This window comes from Scyliorhinus torazame, chromosome 6 (genome assembly GCF_047496885.1).
Source record: "Scyliorhinus torazame isolate Kashiwa2021f chromosome 6, sScyTor2.1, whole genome shotgun sequence".
Lineage (NCBI taxonomy): Eukaryota > Metazoa > Chordata > Chondrichthyes > Carcharhiniformes > Scyliorhinidae > Scyliorhinus > Scyliorhinus torazame.
Window position 1 is genome coordinate 31,373,079 of NC_092712.1, and position 21,168 is coordinate 31,394,246.

The 21,168-nt window shown below is 49.1% G+C and overlaps 1 protein-coding gene across 5 annotated transcripts in view; it reads left to right on the forward strand.

The window, feature by feature from the left end:
• The window catches only part of LOC140424736 (pituitary adenylate cyclase-activating polypeptide type I receptor-like), a 311,016-nt gene that overhangs the window by 262,017 nt on the left and 27,831 nt on the right, over window positions 1-21,168 (forward strand). For 4 of the 5 annotated variants that reach the window (XM_072508082.1, XM_072508080.1, XM_072508084.1 and 1 more), the window contains exon 12: window positions 15,518-15,598. The exons of the other annotated variant lie outside the window; for it this stretch is intronic. In XM_072508082.1, the coding sequence (XP_072364183.1) occupies window positions 15,518-15,598 (81 nt within the window). The remainder of the gene's footprint in view (window positions 1-15,517; window positions 15,599-21,168) is intronic. 5 annotated transcript variants of the gene reach the window in all.

Consider the following 21,168-nt stretch of genomic DNA (forward strand, 5'->3'; position numbering starts at 1 on the left):
ATTTTGGATGACAATAATTGTCCTGCTATTATCTCTTTTTATAAATTCGGGTTTTGCCCCATAGTTGAAGGGGCACGTGTGGGGTGGAGGGAAGGTTTCCTCACTCTCATGTTTCTAAGAAGTTTATTTCTATCTCTTCTTCCCCAATATCCAGTGCAGCCAGTGAAATACCTTTGGAGTGTAGTCGTTGTTTCAATGGGGGAAACATGGGATTCAATTTGCACAAAGCAATGTTCCCACAAATGGGAATGTGATGATAATTGAGCTGTAAATATTGGTCAGGATAACTCTCCTCGACCTCCATGAAATAGTGCTGTGGGATTTTTTACATTCACCTCAGGGGGATCTCGGTTTAACATCACGCCTGAGAGATGATGAGCTCCGTGGATTGTGGTGGAGAGTCCGTCTAGATTTTGCGCTCAGGTCTCCAGAATCAGGTACGAACCTATAGCCACTGCCCATTGATCCACACCCAACAGCAAGCCACCCGACAGCATACCAGCTCACGGCGTACCACCCGGCATTGTACCACCCGGCATTGTACCACCCGGCATTGTACCACCCGGCAGATTGCCACCCAATACCTCCTTTGTAAGTGTGATGCCTATTGTGGATCTAACTCAGGTGGACCTTTCCAGCTCTTGCTCGGCTTGCCAGTCCTTAGAATCCCTCCAGTGCAGAAGGAGGCCATTCAGCCCATCGAGTCTGAAATAGCATCCTACCTCGGCCCACTTGCCCCGCCCTATCCCCGTAACCTCCCCATAACCTGCATATCTTTGGACTGTGGGAGGAAACCGGAGCGCCGGGAGGAAACTCACGCAGACACAGGGAGAACGTGCAGACTCCGCACAGACAGTCGCCTGAGGCCGCAATTCAACCCGCGTCCCATTGAGCTGTGTAACCTGCTTTCGAGGGAAAGGGGACATATACGTACATGGAACGTTAGAAAGAGGCCAGTCAGCCCCCCCGAGCCCACACCAGCATTTTCCTCCATGCAAGCAAATAGTTGTAATCATTGAATTGTTATAGTGCAGAAGGAGGCCATTCGGCCCATCGTGTTGGCACCAGCTCTCCAAATGAGCATCGTGACTCTGTGCCCATTCCCCTGCCTTTTTCCCGTACCCCTGCACATCATTTCGATTGAAGTGATCATCAAATGTCCTTTCAAATGCCACGATTGAACCTGCTTCCAGCACACTTCCAGACAGCACATTCCAGACCCCAACCACTCGATGTAGACTCCCTACAGTGCAGAAGAAGGCCATTCAGCCCATCGAGTCTGCACCGGCCCTCCGAAAGAGCGCCCCACCTTGGCCCCCATCACATTTGCTTCTTTGCCAAATCACTTTCGATCTGCGCCCTCTCGTTCTCTCGGGATAGAGGAGAAAGACAACAATTACATTTCTACAACACCCTTTGTGAATTCAGGATGCCCCAAAGCACTTTACCCAAGAAGGCAGAAGTGGGCGGGCGCGGTAGCATGGTGGTTAGCACAGTTGCTTCACAACTCCATGGTCCCAGGTTCGATTCCCGGCTTGCGTCATTGTCTGTGCGGAGTCTGCACGTTCTTCCCGTGTCTGCGTGGGTTTCCTCCGGGTGCTCCGGTTTCCTCCCACAGTCCAGAGATGTGCAGGTTAGGTGGATTGGCCATGATAAATTGTCCCTAGTGTCCAAAAAAGGTGTGAAGTTACAGGGATAGGGTGGAGGTGTGGGATTAGGTAGGGTGCTCTTTCCAAGGGCCGGTGCAGACTCGATGGGCCAAATGGCCTCCTTCTGCACTGTAAATTCTACGATAAGTGCTTTTGATGTGGTCGCTGCTACAGTGTAGGAAAAGCGGTAATGAATTTGCACAGAAAGATCCCACAAACAGCAATGAGTGATGGGATCGTCCAGTCCCTCCGATGGCGGCCACCACGCTGCACCCCCCCCCCCCCCCCCCCCACCCTCCCATCCCCACTGCGGCTTCCCCGAGCGACGAAGGATGTGAACGACCGGAAAGCCCATTGACAGCGGCGGGACCAGAGGTGGGCCACCCCTACCACACAATACCTGCCGCGGTCGAGGTGGGGGTGGAGCGAAAATCTCAGCAGATTGCGAGGGGACGAGGAGCAGGGGCGGCGTACAGAGAGGAGTTTTCCAGATTATTATTCCCGCCATTGGCCCTGGAATTTCTCCCTGTTTTCTTGCCCCTCCCAGGAGGTTATGTGGCTGCTGGGAGCCGGGTGGGACGAGCTGGTGCCGTGCTGGGGGCGGGGGGGGGGGGGGGGGGGAACAGGCGTTTCAGGCACAATCCTCCTTCCATCGTGGAGTTCGATGGACCAGTTGCACATTCAGTGCCCGTTCATTCCGCACCTCTGGAAACACTCAGGTCCCCTCGATGGAGAATTACTCTGACATTTTGGAAATACCTGTTGCCCAAGACGTCTCCGGCTTTGGGCCTTTTCTTCTTCTAACCCGCAGCCGAGCAACTCCAACTCTGAGTCTGTCAGGTCCAAACCCCATCTCCTGGTTACCAACTCCATCCCTCCCCGTGGCACCAGGGAGGTTAACCTCGTCTTGGGCAACCTCGCTGTCACATTTGACCCCCCCCAGATGGCCTTCCGACCCCATATCCCCGGCACCACTAAGACCATCTAATTTCACCTTTGCAACGTCAACTGACTTCGGCCTGTCTCGGCTCGCATGCTGCTCAAAGCCTCAGTCGGGCGCTTGTGACCTCTTGACTTGACTATTCCAGCACACTCCTGATTGGTCCTATTGTCGACAAACCTGAGGCCATAAAGGCTCTACTGCCTGTGTTGGAACTTGTGCTGCATTCCGTTCTCTATCGCCCCTTGCGCTCGCTGTCCCACCTTGGCTCTCGGTCAAACAAAGTCTTGATTTTGTAGTGCTCGTCCTTGTTTTCACATGCCTCCAGCCGCACAACCCTCTGAGATAGCTGTGCACCTTTAATCCTGGCCATCTGTGCTTCCCCGATTTTGATCATTCCACCACTGCTGGCGAAGCCTTCAGTTGCCTGGGCCCCGAATTCTGGAACCACCTGCAGATAGCTCTCCACCTCTTTACCTCACTTTCCTTTAGGACAGTGTGTATTGATGAAGTAATACATTTTATCAAACCTTTTCATCTTGCACTTATCACGTCAGTCCCCAAGAATACCAAGGTTGGGGGGGAATGACAACTTTACCGTGTATAAGAAGAGAGTGCTGATTGGTCGGAAGGAGGACTCTGATTGGTAGAGGCGTTGGCATAAAGAATATACCAGTTGATGCTAACTGACAGTTAACCTCCAAGCATTGTTTGACACTAATTAGCCAAGGCATTGCCCTGTGGAATGAACCAGCGAATGGCTGTCACTTATTTTATTTAGTTGAAAGAGGTGCAATGTGAGTACGTGTTCTTTCTGTCAGCAAAGAACAGGACCTCGTGCATTTATATATCTAGATTTCTGACCACGCAAAATCTCCACGTGCGAGTCCAACTGATAATCTTAAATTGGTTGTCAGTGTAATTTTAACACACTGAGGATTATTTAGAAAATGTCATCCAACTGCAAAATAACATCTAACGTTCGACCCCGTGTTCCGCGTTTTGCAAGCACAGGCTGGTTGGGTACAATCTGTATCCTGCCCGTTGCGAACAGCAGAAGGGACATGCTGTTTGATATGATCTCTCAGTCTTTGGAACGTACTGCCTACATGCTCAGCATCAGTAAATGAGTAATGTAAATTCTTTTTTAAAATAAATTTAGACTACCCAATTATTTCTTTCCAATTAAGGGGCAATTTGGCGTGGCCAATCCACCTAGCCTGCACATGTTTGGGTTGTGGGGGCGAAACCCACGCAAACACGGGGAGAATGTGCAAACTCCACACGGACAGTGACCCAGAGCCAGGATCGAACCTGGGACCTCGGCGCCGTGAGGCTGCAGGGCTAACCCACTGCGCCACCGTGCTGCCCGTAAATTCGCCAAAGTCCCAGATGACCATCGTCTGCTTTCCCCTTTGAGGGCGAGAGCTGACTGGTGGTGCTTTAACCTGAGGGTCACCACACCTCAGGTGAGGGGCAAGGTTGAGAAGGTGGGACATTCATGAATAACCTCAGGCGGTATGGGGATTGAACCCACGCTGCTGGTCTCGCTCTGCATCATGAACCAGCCGTCCAGCCAACTGAGCTAAACCTAGTATCACACTGGCACTGCAATGCAAATACCTCGTGACTCATTTGTGTGATAGGCATAATGCCTTTCTGGCTTGCTGGCAGCATTCCATTAGTGGCACATACCATGTGTTGCTGTTGCATAGCAGCAGTGTGCAATACTTAGCTTCACTGCTGCTCACAATTTTCAGATACTTTACCCTAACCCGAAGTAGACTGGGCACCTTTCTACCCTAACCCGAAGTAGACTGGGCACCTTTCTACCCTAACCCGAAGTAGACTGGGCACCTTTCAAGGCCAAAAGTGGTGACCTTCGGCTCTTTCATGAGTTTGCACTATAGGGCAAAATGATCTAATCCAAGGTAGATGTTATCCAACAGGCTTCCTTTGATGCAAACCTATTTCAGCATCAAGCTGAGCAAATGGCTTGGGACCTTTTTACGAGGTTGCCAATAATACCAATCTTATAGAGTTTGGAGCGATAAGAATCCCGACGTACATATTAACCTGTGAAATTAGGCTTGTGGTGGAATGTGGTAAAGAATCCCCTGGTAGATTTCTCAATTAGTTTGTCAATGAAAGAGGTCATTTGCCTGTTCCATTTCGAAGGTGAATTTGAGCGCAGGATGGAACACGTTAAGACAGGTAAGGAAATTATTACGGATTGTTACGGATTGAATATATCATCCAAGATGAACATATCTATGGCGAGTAACTCACCTCCTGACCCCCAAAGCCTGTCCACCATCTACATGGCACAAGTCAGGAGTGTAATGGAATACTCTCCACTTGCCTGGATGAGTGCAGCTCCAGCAACACTCAAGAAGCTCAACACCATCCAGGACAAAGCAGCTCGCTTGATTGCTCCCTCCTTCCACAAACATTCAAACCCTCCACCACCGATGCACAGTAGCAGGCGTGTGTACCATCTGCTTAACTCACCAAGATGCACTGCAGTAACTCACCAAGGTTCCTTCGACAGCACCTTCCAAACCCACGACCACTACCATCTAGAAGGACAAGAGCAGCAAATACCTGGGAACCCCACCACCTGGAGGTTCCCCTCCCAGTCACTCACCACCCCGACTTGGAAATATATCGCCGCTCATTGATTGTCGCTGGGGCAACATCCAGGAACGCCCTCCCTAACAGCACTGTGGGTGTACCTACACCTCAGGGACTGCAGCGGTTCAAGAAGGCAGCTCACCACCACCTTCTGAAGGGCAACTAGGGATGGGCAATAAATGCTGGGCCTAACCAGCGACGCCCACATCCCGTAAATGAATTAAAAAGAAAATAATGGAAATGTGCAGGGGGTAGGAGGTAAGATTCCATCCCATCAAAGACCAGGTTCTCGCAGACGCCGACAAAGATGTTTGCGGGAATTCCATGGCAACACCACCTACTTACAAGTAAAGAACCGGTCAGCTATCGATCGAATGGCTCCAAGGCTCCAAGAGTGTATTAAACCCAAGGTTGTGCCAGTTTTCATTTCCTGACATATCGATAACGCTACATTGAGACCAGTTCGAGCAAGCGTGATGTGAGGCGAGATTACGTAGATTGGTAATGGGATTGCTGATTTACTTCCCGCCCCCCACCCCCCCCGTCCGTTTATGCTGCTGTATCGTTTCAGTGGATGACTGCACCGTAAGGCGTTTGAAACGCGTCAGCGCCGTAAACTCACCGAAGCAGCAGCGGTTTGGGAACATAATTAACAACACCACTTAACGCGTAACAAATCTCCCTGACTGGACTTTGAGAAAGTGAGGAGCTTGTTCTTGCACATTGTTACAATTTTAGTGCGCCTTCATCCCAAGCCAATGGAATGAGGTATTTGCTGAGTTCAAACTCCTCTACTTCCATCGGAACACGGGAAGAGGAGCAGGCCATCCAGCCCCTCGAGCCTGTCCTGCCATTCAATGAGATTGTGGCTGATCCATGGACCTTCCCATAATCTCGTGATATCTTTGCTTCCCAAAAATCTATCTAGTGCAGATTTAATGTTAACAACTGTTCCAGCTTCAACTGCTGGCTAGCTTCAACTCCCAAACTATCCTGCCACAAATCAGCGTGCGCTGAAGATGCTGAATCCTTGGAAGCGTGTCCAGCTGATCTAGCACATGCATGTTGAGGGATTCCGAATGACCTGTCTGATTTTCACACGCAACGTAAATGTCTATCAGCATTGCGAGGTCTCAACACTAACACGGACATACACATCAGCAAACCTGACACAGAGATGAGACCAGCCATCCTTGACGATATCAACAAAACGCACACCATACTCAATGATGGGTTCAAATTCGTATCCATTGGACCTGGCGCTTAACATGACCAGACACCCTAGAAAGCAAACTAAAACAAAATGTTTGTTGGACTTGTGTAAGAGCGATGAGTTGCTGCGTGTTCATCCTCACAGCTTACTCACCCAAGATGCACAAACGTGATGTGCCTTTGCAGCCTATGTAATCTATCGCCGGTTCTGCGCAGCCTGAATTGGCCAAATGGTTGGGTGAATTGTTACAACCAGTTTTGAGCAGGTTTTCCACGTACCCGGTGAAGGATTCCTTCACATTTGTGAAGACCACACAGGACTTACATTTCGCTAGGCACTCTGGTGTCCATGTCTTCATTTGACATTGGAGCCTATTCATCCATGTTCCACTCAAGGAAGCCGTAGGTATTTGCGCGGATAGGCTAGACCTGCCACCATCGCGTGAATCAGTATTCGTCGAACTTATCATCTCGGCAACTCGTGTTGAGTTCAGTTTTACAACACCCTGTATGCCCACAGATAACGTTTCCATGGGATATCCTCTGGACCCAGCTCCTGCAAACATCTTTATTGGGTGCAGTGAGAAATGTGTCTTCGATGGAACTACACCTTATAGATTTCATAGAATTTACAGTGCAGAAGGAGTCCATTCGGCCCATCGAATCTGCACCGGCTCTTGGAAAGAGCACCCTACCCAAGCCCACACCTCCACCCTATCCCAATAACCCAGTAACCCCACCCAAACTCATTTTAATCTCCTCGCTTTCTCCGCTGCAATAGTTCCAACAAATTTCCCCTCGTAAGTAGTTAGTAAAGGGTTAATTAGCTTGTCTTGAAGTCACTTAATCTTGTTGTTGCATTAAGAACATAGAACATTCAGTGCAGAAGGAGGCCATTCGGCCCATCCAGTCTGCACCGACCCACTTAAGCCCTCACTTCCACCCTATCCCCGTAACCCAATAACCCCTCCTAACCTTTTTGGACACTAAGGGCAATTTAGCATGGCCAATTCACCTAACCTGCGCATCTTTGGACTGTGGGAGGAAACCGGAGGACCCGGAGGAAACCCACGCACACACGGGGAGGACGTGCAGACTCCGCACAGACAGTGACCCAAGCCGGGAATCGAACCTGGGACCCTGGAGCTGTGAAGCAATTGTGCTAACCACTATGCTACCGCTTGCACATTTACAATTCGTGAATGATATGTTCGCTATGTTTCAATCCAGAACAGCTGGTAATAATTTCCTTACATGTCCTGCGCTCAAACTCACCTTTGAAATGGAACAGTCAAATTAACTTCTTCATTGATGAACAAATTGAGAAATCTACCAGGGGATTCTTTATCACATTCCACCACAAACCTAATTTCACTGGTTAATATGTACGTAGGGATTCTTATAGCTCCAAACTCTATGAGATTGGCCTTATCGGCAGCCTGGTAAATAGGGCCTAAGCCATTTTCTCAGCTTGCAAGCTTGATGCTGAAATAGGGTCGCATCACATCCCATGAATAGCCTGTGGGATAATGGCTACCTTGATAAAATAATTTCAAGCTGTATATCGTGCAACTCATGAATAGGCCTATCATTTCCAACCCTGAAAAGTGCCCTGGAAGGGTAAGGTGTCTCAAGAATTTGAGCAACAGGTAAAGCTAGCTGTATCACGCTTATGCTATACAACAGCAACAAGTGGCCAGTAAGACGTTCTGCCTATCACACAATGAGTAATGTGGTATATGAATTTCAGTGCCAGTGTGATGCCAGATTTATAGGCTGTACGATCCAAAGACGGGTAGATCATATCAAACAGCATATCCCTTCCATTGTTAGAAATGGGCAAAATACAGACTGTACCCAACCAGCCTGTGCTTGCAAAACACAATGTCCAACACTAGATGTGATTCTGCGATTGGACAACATTTGCGAAATAATCCTCAGTGTGCAAAGAATTATGTTGACAACCAATTTAAGAATGTCAGCTCGCAGTGTGGCATACTTGCACGTTCAGGAATCTAGATATATTAATACTTTGCAGACAGAAAGAACATGCGCACACATTGCAACTGTTTCAGCTAAATAAAATAAGTAACAGCTATTCGCCGGTTCATTCCACAGGTCAATACCTTGACCAATCAGAGTCAAGCTGCCTGGTTTAAAGTTCAAACAATGCTTGGCAGTTAACTGTCAGTCAGCATCAACTGATGCACTCTCCACAGCAATGCCTCTACCAATCAGTGTCTGCCCGCCAACCAAGCAGCACCTCTACTCATTCAGTATAAAGTTGTCGTTTCCCCAGCTTTGCGAATTGTCCTGATGATTGCAAGGTGAAAAGCTTCGACAAAATGTCTTTTTCAGCTTGAGTTCTCGACCACTCAATGACTATTTAAGACCTCATCTCATTGACTGAGTGTTTGGCCATCTGACCCAATATTTCCTTATGTGTCTCAGTGTCAGACCGTTTCTGTGAAGTCATTGTGTAACCCCTCATTGTTTTTGTTGACCTCTAAGGTGATACCTGAAAACCTTTGGAAATTTTCTCCAGTGAATCTCCACTTTCTGCTCTGTCAGTTAATCAGTCTCACGTTTCCAGTTTGTTTATTCTCAGATATGCACAGCTGGATTCAGGGATGTTTCTACCCCATGTCTTTCGCTGTAGAGTTGACAGGAAACTGCATTGGATATGTAACGTGGGCAAACAGAAACACCAGTTTATTGCTGTTATGTGATAGATATTCATTTGATAAATTTGGCACTCTAGGGTCAGAAGTGGAGAATGTTTGGGTGATGTGGGGGTGGCAAGTTTGTGTGAAGCGCTGGGCTGAGTTCACCACACTCTGCAGTTTCTTGTGATCTTGGGCCGAGCAGTTGCCATACCAAGCTGTGATGCAGCCGGATAGAAGTTTGTGAGAGTCAATGCAGACATGCCAAATTTCTTTAGCTTCCGCAGGAAGTAGAGACGTTGTTGGGCTTTCTTGACTGTTGCATCAACGTGAGTGGACCAGGACAGACTGTTGGTGATGGTGACTCCCAGGAACTTAAAGCTATCGACCATCTCCACTTCGGAACGATTGATGTAGGCGGGAGTGTGTGTCGTGCTGCGCTTCCTGAAGTCGATGATCAGTTCCTTGGTCTTTCCAACATTGAGAGAGAGGTTGTTTTCGGTGCACCATGCAACCAAGTGATTTATGTCCCTCCTGTAGTCTGATTCATTGTTGCTTGAGATGCGGCCCACCACAGTCGTATCATCCGCAAACTTATAGATTGAGTTGGAGTTAAATCTTGCCACACAGTTGTGAGCGTATAGGGAGTACAGTAGAGGATTGAGCACACATCCTTGCGGGGGTCCAGTGTTGAGGACTATTGTGGAGGAGGTGCTGTTACCTATCCTGACAGATTGCGGTCTGTTGGTGAGGAAGTCGCGGATCCAGCTGCACAGGGAGGGGTCAAGTCCAAGATTGCGGAGTTTGGTTATTAGTCTTTTGGGATAATGGTGGTGAAGGCGGAGCTGTAGTCTATGAACAGCAGTCTGACGTAGGTGACCTCGTTGTCAAGGTGTTCGAGTGTTGATTGTAGAGCCAGGGAGATAGCGGCTGCTGTGGACCGGTTGCGGTGATAGGCAAACTGCAATGGATCAAGACCGTCTCGGAGCATTCCATGATAACAGACTGATGCACGATCAATTACGACGATACGAGAGTAGAATGTAATCGAGGCTTTATTACACAGAGATGTGTGGCCTCCTACAGCAGCTTATGAAATGGCTGCTGTTCGGAGAGCACACACATTTATACTCCGCCTACTGGGCGGAGCCAGCAGGCAGGGAGCTACCCCCGTACCTGTAGTACAGGGGCCTTACCGTAATACCCATATATACAATATAATACAACAGTGGTGACTACCACACAGACGTTAGGGCCACCGGTCGGTAGTCATTGAGGCAGGCTACCTTGTTCTTCTTTGGTACTGGTATTATGGTGGTCTTCTTGAAGGAGGTGGGGACCTCAGAACGGAGGAGTGAGGTGGTGAAGATGTCTGCGAATACACTCGCCAGCTGGTCTGCACAGGCTCTGAGATCTCGCCCAGGGACTCCGACGGGGCCCGTCGCTTTCCGCGGATTCACTTTGAAGAAGGCAGCTCTTACCTCTGAGGCTGTAATAGTGGGTATGTGTGTGTCCAGGACTGTTGGAGCTCCCTGTGTCTGCACGGGTTTCCTCTCACAGTCCAAACAATGTGCAGGTTAGGCGAATTGGCCATGCTAAATTGACTCTTAGTGTTCAGAGATGTGCAGGTTAGCTTGCGGGGATAGGGTGGGGTGGAGTGGGTGGGTGGGGGAGTGGACCTGGTTAGAGTGCTCTTTTGAAGGGTCAGTACAGACTCGAAGGACCGAGTGGCCTCCTCCTGCCTGTGGGCATTCTATGACGTGACCTTTTCGAACATTGCACGCATTGGAAGCACTAATTAAAAGACATATTTACATTTGTATAGTGCTTTTCCTCTCCCTCTGGACAGCCCAAAGGGCTCCACAACAAATGAAATACTTTCTGAAAGTGCAGTCACTGTTGTAATGTGGGAAACACACAGCAAATTTGCACACAGCAAGATCCCACAAAATGCAACGTGATAATGGACAGACAATCTGCCCTGGCTCTATTTGTTGAGGATTAAATGTAGGTCAGGACCTTCGTGAAGGCCTTTACATCCAGACAATGCAGACTTTCTGTCGAACAGCTCAACTGAAATGCTCTATTGCTGCAGGCTCTGATTAGGTGCTACGCTACGTTGACGTGTGGACTTTGATATCTTCAGAACCTTCTGAAGAATTTGCTGCGAGCACGCCCTCTGATGCACTGCCGGCAACCTTGTGCCTCAGTGGTGGGAGCGTTCCCACTGACCCCCAACTAATTTTCACCAAAGTATATTTCAAATTAACATCAGTACGTTTTGCCCAGGGCTAGACTCATCATGACACTGAATTCTATCCTAATTTTGATATCTGAAGATAATTGTTTTTGAATCGCCTTTGAATAGTATCTAGAGACAGGGGGTACACTAGAACTATCGAAGTTTGCAGTGCAGAAGGAGGCTTTTCGGCCCATCGTATCTGTTCCAGCTTTTCCCTCGAGACATCCAAAAGTAATCTACAGATTAGCTCTCTCCCTAATGCCTTGTACCTTACTGTAAAAAGTACACTCTCTGGTTTTAATGTTCTTTCTATAAGGCTGTGCCCAAAGATGCACTCAGACTGTTGTCTAACCATTAGCTTATCGGGATAGGGCAGGGTGGAGTGGGTGGGAGAGTGGACAAACTCATTGTCACCTTTTTGCTGCCCCCCTTACTGGAGACCCTCGTTCACAAAACCCAACATAGTACGAAACACAGATTAGACATCAACTTCAAATCAACCTCTGATCGTTTCACAGTGTGAGGATATAAATGTTGAGCTCAATGAAAGGGGGACATGGTGCACCAGTGGTATTGTCACTCGACTGGTAATCCAGAGGCCCGGGTTAATGCTCTGCAGACGTGGGTTCAAATCTCACCGTGGTGGCTGGTGGAATTTGAATTCAATTAATTGAAGATTGTATTACTGAATAGGAAGTTAGTCTCGGTAATGATGACCAGGAAACTATCATCAATTGTAAACTAATCGCCCTTTAGGGAAGGAAATCTGCCGTCCTTACTCAGTCTGCCCTACACGAGACTCCAGACTGACAGCAATGTACTGCCCCCTTGAAATGGCCGAGCAAACCACTCAGTTCAAGGGCAATTAAGGACGGGCAGCAAATGCTGCTTTATCATGATAAACTCATCTGGTTTACTAATGAAGGAAGCCTACCATCCTTAACTGGGCTTCTTTAAAAGTCGTTCACGGGATGTGGGCGTCGCCGGCTGGGCCAGCTTGCGTTGCCCATCCCCAATTGCCCTTAAACTGAGTGGCTTGCTGGGCAATTTCAGCAAGGGGTGTGGGGCAGCTCAGAGTCGACCGCACCGCTGCCTGGGCCTGGAGTCTGTGAAAAGCGACTCGGGGATTTTCACAGTAACTTCATTGCAGTGTTAATGTAAGCCCACTTGTGACAATAATAAAGAGTATTGTTATGCTATTTCGGAGGGCAGTTAAGAGTCACTTGGAGGCCGGGCTGGGCAAGGGCGGCGGATTTCCTTCCCTGAAGGGCATTAGTGAACCAGATGGGTTTTGACGACAATCGGCAATGGTTCTATGGACATCGCCGGACTTTTAATTCCAAATTTTTATTGAATTCAGATTTCACCATCTGCCCTGGTGGGTTTCGAACCCTGGACGCCAGAGCATTGCGCTGGGTCTCTGGTTTACCGGTCCAGTGAAAATACCACTACGCCACCGCCTCCCCGGTCTGGCCTAGAGGTGACTGCAGCCGCTCAGTTCAAGAACAATTAGAGACGGGCACTATCCCTGGAATGAGTCTAAGAAATTGTCAAATTTGGTTGAGGGGAGTTATAGAATCGGAGAATGGCACAGCACAGGAGCAGGTCATCCAGCCTGTTTTCTCCAACCCAGCCATTTCATATTCATCTATTCCAAGCAAGCATCTGATAGACGGGCCCTGTCACAGTAGCAGAGTGTGGTGCAGAACTCCACATTCTGACCACCATCTGCGCCACCCGTTCTAACTTCCTCACTTCTGAGTTTATTCTTGTGCCCTCTCATCAGCCACCAGAACCCCTCTGTCTCTCTTTGCCTCGCGGTAACCCATTGGACCGTGGAGAACTCTACAAGGCCACCGCCTTGATCGTCAGAGCTTCCATGAAAAAGTCCTCAACTCTAAGCGAATGGGTCTTGAGTGAATTAAAAGTCCATAGATATAACTAACTCCTCATCTCTGGCAACATCCTAATGAGACGGTGCGGCAGAGAAAAACATGCTGGCCATTCAGCCCCTCAAACTTATTCCTGCTGTCCTCCAGTTGCATCCTCCGGTTGTGTGAACATTAGCTCTTCGTTTAATGCGGTGGCATAGTGGTATTGTCACTGAACTAGTAATCCAGAGACCCATGTTCGAATCCCACCAAGGCAGGTGTTGGAATTTGAATTCAATAAAAAGAAATCTGGAATTAAAAGTCTAAAGATGACCATGAAACCATTGCCGATTGTCAAAGAACAAAGAAAAGTACAGCACAGGAACAGGCCCTTCGGCCCTCCAAGCTTGCGCTGACCATGCTGCCCGTCTAAACTAAAATCTTCTACACATCCTGGGTCCGTATCCCTCTATTCCCATCCTATTCATGGCTTTGTCAAGATGCCCCTTAAATGTCCCTATCGTCCCTGCTTCCACCACCTCCTCCGGCAGCGAGTTCCAGGCACCCACTACCCTCTGCGTAAAAAACTTGCCTCGTACATCTCCTCTAAACCTTGCCCCTCGCACCTTAAACCTATGCCCCCTAGTAATTGACCCCTCTACCCTGGGGAAAATGCTCCTGATAATCCACTCTGTCTATGCCCCTCGTAATTTTGCAGACCTCTATCAGGTCGCCCCTCAACCTGCACAAAAGACCACAAAACTGTCCATCGATTGCTGTAAAAACCCATCTGGTTCATAATGTCCTTCTTGGAAGGGGCTCTACCGTCCTTACCTGGTCTGGCCGACATGTGACTCCAGGTCCACAGCAATGTGGTCGACTCTTAAAAGTCCCCCCTGACCCCTTGCTGAAATGGCGTAGCAAGACACCCAGTTCAAGGGCAATTCGGGATGGGCAACAAATGCTGGTGCAAACAGCGACGCCCACATCCCAGGAACAAATAAAATATAAATTAAAAATGCCTCCAGCTACAAAAGCGAGGTTTCAATTTTGCCTGTACCTGGCCTCATCGACTGAGCTGCAAGACCGAGCCAAGGGCCGAATGCACTTAACGCATCACCAGGACATCCCAAAGGGCTCCACTGCCAGTGAAGCTCTGTGAAGTGCAGTCAGTGTTGCAAATATGGGGAAACACAGCAGCTTGGTTTGAGCGCAGCAAGTTGCCACAAACAGCAATGAGACGACGACCAGAGACTATGGGTGTACCTACGCCACAGGGACCGCAGCCATTGAAGGTGGCAGCTCACCCACCGCTTTCTCAAGAGGACAATGAGGGATGGGCAACAAATGCTCACACCCACGTCTCACAAAAAGGAAGGAAAAGGAACATGGGGCCACCTGTCCTCCTGGAGCCATTCTATGGAGGGGGCCCAGTTTGTTGGATATAATCTTCACTCCACAGTAGCACAGTGGGTAGCACAGTTGCTTCACAGCTCCGGGGTCCCAGGTTCGATTCCCGGCTTGGGTCACTGTCCGTGCGGAGTCTGCACGTTCTCCCCCGTGTCTGCGTGGGTTTCCTCCGGGTGCTCCGGTTTCCTCCCACAAGTCGGAAGATGCGCAGGTTAGGTGGATTGGCCGTGATAAATTGCCCCTCAGTGTCCAAAAAAGATTAGGTGGGGCTACGGGGATGGAGTGGAGGTGCGGGCTTAATTGGGGTGCCCTTTCCAAGGGCCGACGCAGACTCGGTGGGCCAAATGGCCTCCTTCTGCACTGTAAATTCTATGATTCCACGACTCCATGAGAGTGGTGGAAGGATTTCGCAAGTTGATGAACAGCCCCTTTTGAGCCCACCCCACACACACACACACACACACACACACACGCCCCCGCCCCCCCTTCAATGCTTGAGCAGAACCTGAACTGAGAACCTTGTGGGTCTGCAACTGAGCCACTGGGGGGCATGGTGAGTAGATGGGACTGATGGAACTATAAAAGAATGAGCGTGTTTACCTTTCCTTTGAAATCCTGACGTGCTTATATTTGACTGTTTAAGACATGCTGCCGTTCTAATGGGCTGGTTAATCACTGAGATTAAGCGTGTGTTTGCGTGTGAGCTGAACACGATACTGTACTCCTGACTCTCGTTGTTTTATGGGCTTGTCAGGAAAAGAAAACACGGCACGCACCGTTTATTCTCTCTCTCTCTCTCTCTCTCGTTTCCGTTCATAGTGTTATTTCTTTTCCATTTTACTTTCCCTCTGCCTGGCTGCAAATAAACTGAATCAAAACTTTGTCACGTTTGACAGCTGTGTGCAGAAATGCTACTGTAAACCTCAGCGAATAAAGCAGCATGTGTGCAAGATGTCAGAACTATCCACCATTACCCTGTAAGTCAAAGCGGAACCTCCCTCCCGCTGAACTGCTGTCTGTCTGCCTGTTTGTGAAAGCATGCGTGGAATATTTGCTGCATTTAACCTCTTTTTGTGTTTCTGGAAGAAATTAATACTCAAACTTTCTGTCGAGGGGCAGGGTAGGATGCAAAGCAAAAAGGGTGAGTGCCGATGCTGAGCTTTTAAAAAAAGGCTGAAATTGTGGGACGCCGTCTTAAAAGGTTTGCTCATGGGGTGCCACTGATTCTGACAGAGGGGGAACGACCCTGTTTAGACAAGAGATTAAGGATTGAGACCGTTGCTGATTCTGCAAAGGTACTAGACAAATAATTACTAATGAACACGTGGCCTGCATGCAACCTCACCAAACAATGATACGTCCAGGTGTTAGGTCTGCTGTTGAGTTTGGGTTAATGGCACTTGGATTCCTACAGCATTTCGATCGAGTGGTTGACTTGTGTTTAGATTTACGATGTTGAGGGCGGCAGGGTGGCGCAGTGGTTAGCACTGCTGCCTCACGGCGCCGAAGTCCCGGGTTCGATCCCGGCCCCGGGTCACTGTCCGTGTGGAGTTTGCACATTCTCCGCGTGTCTGCGTGGGTTTCGCCCCCACAACCCAAAAGGATGTGCAGGGTAGGTGGATTGGCCACGCTAAATTGCCCCTTTAATTGGAAAAAACATAATGGGGTACTCAATGTTGATATAACGTCACGCCTCCTGAAAAATATCGGGGGAGAGAAAAGAGGGAGCACGCATATATATAGCACCTCTCTTGATCTCTGGATGTCCCAAGCCATTTCACAGACAGGGAAGTGCTTTTAGTTCCTGTATTAATGTGAGACATGCACCAGCTAATTTATTACCCAGGAACAGCAATGAGATAAATGATCAGCTAATCTGTTTTAGCAATGGTGGTCGAGGAGCGAATGTTGGCTCGGGCACGCGGGAGAACTCCTCAGTCCCTCGACGAAATAGCGGCTTGGGTCCTTTCGCAGCCGGCTGGGTGGGCATTTGATTTGGGTCCTTGGTTCGTCGTCACATCCAAAAGAGGGCACCTCCATCGGAGCGGCACTCCTGCAGTTCTGCACTGGACGTGTCAACCTATGTGCTGAAGTCCCCCCCCCCCCCCCCGGCGGGTTTTCCGGAGACAGGACGTTTTTGGCTGGCGGGTTCACTGGCGGTGTGGCTGACCACCCGTGGAAAGCGCCTTGCCTTTGGCGTGACTGGAAGATCCCGCTACCAGCAAGTGGATCCCACCGCCGGCCAGTGGATCCCACCAACCGGTCAGTGGATTCCGCCGCTGGCCAGTGGATTCCACCGGCAGCCACTGGATCCCACCACCTGCCAGGGACGAGGCACCTCCGCCGCTGGAAGGTCCACTGTGGGAGGAGTGGATAATCACGGCCCACAGCATCATTTTCACAATCGGTTAACGTCTGCGATTACCTTTTTACACGTACACTCGCTTTAAGTGATTTGTGTAAACGAACACCTAGATCTCTTTCCTTCGCTCCAGCTTCCCATCTCTCAACGATGAGAAAAGGCCCTACCTTGTCTTTCTCTCACGACGAAGGTTGATAGCCTAATGGCTGTCCACCTTGACCATAGATTTACCTGCTCACTTGCTCTGCCTGTGGCTCATTGCAACTTGCTCCTTCCAGCAGACGGGCTACTAACTTAATATTATGTGTTAACCTGGAGATACAATTCTCTACTTCTTCATATATATATGGAAGTCCCATCAGAGATCACTGGAGCATACTACTGGTCACAGCCTGCAATCAGAAACTAAACCCTTTATTCCTAATCTCTGTCTCCTACTTCTCAACAATGAATTTATATGGTAGTGTAAGTGTAAAGGCACCATAATCCCAGGTGACCATAGGCTACTTTTCCCTTTGAGGGGGGAGCGCTGACTGGTGGTGATTTAACCTGAGGATCACCACACCTCAGCTGAGGGGCAGGATTGAGAAGCCGGTACAGGAATTGAACCCGTGCTGTCGGCCTCACTCGGCAGCTCAAACCAGCTGTCCAACCAACTGAGCTAACCCGGCCCCCGTACGTAGCACAATGTTGCAAAATGTCTGCAGGCACTGAACAGGAGCCTTGTCAAGCTAAATTTGACACTGAGCCATATAGACACCTCATTTTCATTCATACAGTGCAGAAGGAGGCCATTCGGTCCAGCGAGTCTGCACTGACCCTCTGAAAGAGTACCCTACCCAGCCTCATTTCCCTGCCATATCCCCATAACCCCACGTAACCAGCACAACTTTGGACCGGAGCACCTGGAGGAAGCCCAAGTAGGCAAGGGGAGAATGTACAAACTCCACACAGTCACCCGAGGCCAAAATCTGAACCCAGGTCCTTGGCGCTGTGAGGCAGCAGTGCTAACCACTCTGCCTCTGTATGTTAAGTCAGATTGCCAGATATTAAGGGCAGTTTACCAGAAACCTGGTCTAAAGAGATAGGTTTTAAAGAGTGTCTCAAAGGAGGAGCTGTGGAGAATCAGTGATGTTTAGGAAGAGAACCTCCGAGCATTGGGCCCAGAAAGCTGAAAGAGGAGCAATTCAAACCACGGGTACTTGACAGGGCAGAACTGGAAGAGCGCAGATATCTTGAAGGATCGTAGGACTGGAAGGAATTTCAAAGATAGGGAGGGATGAGACCATGGAGGGTTTTGAGAACAGGAGCGGAAAGTCTAAAGGTGAGGCGGGAGCCAACAGAGGTCAGTGAGCAGAAAGGGGGGGGGGGGGGGGCGTAATGGGACTTGGTGCAAGTTAGGACATGGACAGCAGAGATTTGGTTGACCTGCGGTTTACGGAGGGTGGCATGTTGGACGATGGTCAGCGGTATTTTGGAACAGTCAAGTCTGGAGGTGACACCCGGTATCAATTGGCTTTGAGGAGCAGCTGAGCTGAGACAGGGATTAGTCAACAGGAGATGGTACCCTCCATGTTTTAGTTTTTGGAGAATGACCTTTTGTGTGGTACATTATCAAACACCTTCTGGAAGCCAAGGTCAAGAATCTCCTTAACCAATCCCCTATGATAGTGACTTCTTCCAAAAAAAAAACTGCTGATTTGGTCAGTCACAATGAATACTTGTCCAAATGCTCAGTTCCTCTGTCCCTTCCAGTAACTTCTCCACAATTAATATTCAATTGACACTTGTGTAGTTTCCTCCCCTTCTTAAGTTAAGGAAAAGTTTTTGTCAGTCTCCAAATCATAGACCACAATTCTTGAACCTAGCCAGCTTTGAAAAGACAAATGACTAATCTTCCTGCAATTTGCCTGTTTTGTATTTATTTCTTGGGGCAGACATCTTCCTCTTGCCATTTGCATTTGTTCTTTGTATTGAACGTACCAGGTGGGCCGCTTTAGCTCAGTGGGTTAGGTCGCTGGTTTGTGATGTGGAATAAAGCCAGCAGCGCGGGTTCAATTCCCGTACCGGCTGAAGTTATTCATGAAGGCTCCGCCGTCTCAACCTCCTCTCTTACCTGAGGTGTGGTGACCCTCAGGTTAAATCACCACCAATCAGCTCTCCCTGCTCAAAGGGGAATGTGGCTGATGGTCATCTGGGACTATGGTGACTTTACCTTTACCTTACCGGGTGGTGAAGCTCGTGGGTGGTATGCTCCCTGGCAGCGCCCTGTTAACCAGCCGCTGGATTCTCTCTTCCCATTGAAGCCACTTCCAGGAAACCCGTGGGGTGGGCGGGGCGGGGGGGGGGGGGGGTGCGCGCTTCCAGTGGGAACCAGCCAGAGAATTCCGCCCTGTATCTCTCCAATGAATGTCGACAGGTTATTCGTTCTCACGGCTCCTGAGACAGACTTTCAGTACTCCAACACCCCCCCCCCACCCCCGCACAGATATGCTGATCTTCTTTCGCTAATAAGACCGGGTACAGATTACTCAGTGTCAAGAAATGATCTTCTCCACTTTTGATTCTCTTGCGAACTCGCTGTGCCAGGATGTTAGGTTTTGTCTGGCCCCATCCATAATCCCGTGATGTCCCTACAGTGCGACAGTGCTTCAGAGGTTGTAGTGGGAAGAAACACGGGAGCCAATTTACACACAGCAAAATCCCACAAAGAGCAACGTGGCAGTGGCCAGTTTTATACATAAATACATAGATACATAGAAGATAGGAGCAGGAGGAGGCCTTTTGGCCCTTCGAGCCTGCTCCGCCATTTATCACGATCATGGCTGATCATCCAACTCAATAGCCTAATCCTGCTTTCTCCCCATAGCCTTTGATCCCATTCTCCCCAAGTGCTATATCCAGCCGCCTCTTGAATATATTCAAAGTTTTAGCATCAACTACTTCCTGTGGCAATGAATTCCACAGGCTCACCACTCTTTGTGTGAAGAAATGTCTCCTTATGTCTGTCCGAAATGGTTTACCCTGAATCCTCAGACTGTGACCCCTGGTTCTGGACACACCCATCATTGGTAACATCTTCCCTGCATCTACTCTGTCTAGTCTAGTTTTACGGGTGTTTTTTTATGGTTAAGCGGCAGGGGTAGAGAACCCTGCTCCCAGTGAACGCGGCTGAGGGACTGGAGAATCGCCCCCTTAGTTTGATATGTCAACCAAAGAGATGCACAGCGGCCCCGCTGAGCACCAGAGTGTCTGCTTCACATCTGAGAGTTACTAGGGTTACTGATTTCCTTTCCCCACAAAACCTTATGATACGTCTAAACAACCTGCTGACTCTGAGGAGAAAGTGCGACCCACTGAGGCAGAGCTGGTGTTGGGTAGGTGACCTGTTATAGGACTGGGCTAGGCTGGCACGGTGGCGCAGTGGTTAGCCCTGCTGCCTCACGGCGCCGAGGACCCGGGTTCGATCCCGGCACCGGGTCGCTGTCCGTGCGGAGTTTGCACATTCTCCCCGTGTCTGCGCGGGTCCCACTCCCACAACCCAAAGATGTGCAGGATAGATGGATTGGCCACACCAAATTTCCCCTTAATGGGGAAATGAAAGACTTGGGCACTTTAAATTAAAAAATAAATAAATAAAGGACCGGGTTTAGTCTATATCTTTCTCAGAAATACTTATCAATCAGTGGGTTGGCCACCTTAACCCAACTGAATCCTGTGCTCAGCCAAACTCCGTGCTCACTCACTTTCCAAAGTGGGAGGAGGTCACGGCCCAGCGATTAAGAACAGGAACAGAGACTAATTCCATTTTTTTGAAGTCCAGAAATGCCGAGACCAATTCTCATGCCATAGGCCTGTTTGTAGACAGCTAATGCAGCAGAGACTAAACATCAAACTTCAGGCTTTCCCGGCCTGTATAATGTTGTATTGTACTGGACCACATGTCCATCTACTAAAAGTGTGTCAGCAAGGATTATTTCTGGGAGGCCTCGGCGAATAAATTTACAGCCAGTCTTCGATTCGATTCAACAAGTCCATGTCAGCGTTTATTCTCCATTTGAGCCAAATGCCATCTTTCCTCATCTAAGTCCACCATTGTAACCTATTCCCTTCTCCCTCTTGTCCTTGCTTTCCCTGTCTATGTGTCTACACCAGTCACTTCAACCACTCCCTATGTCAGAGAGT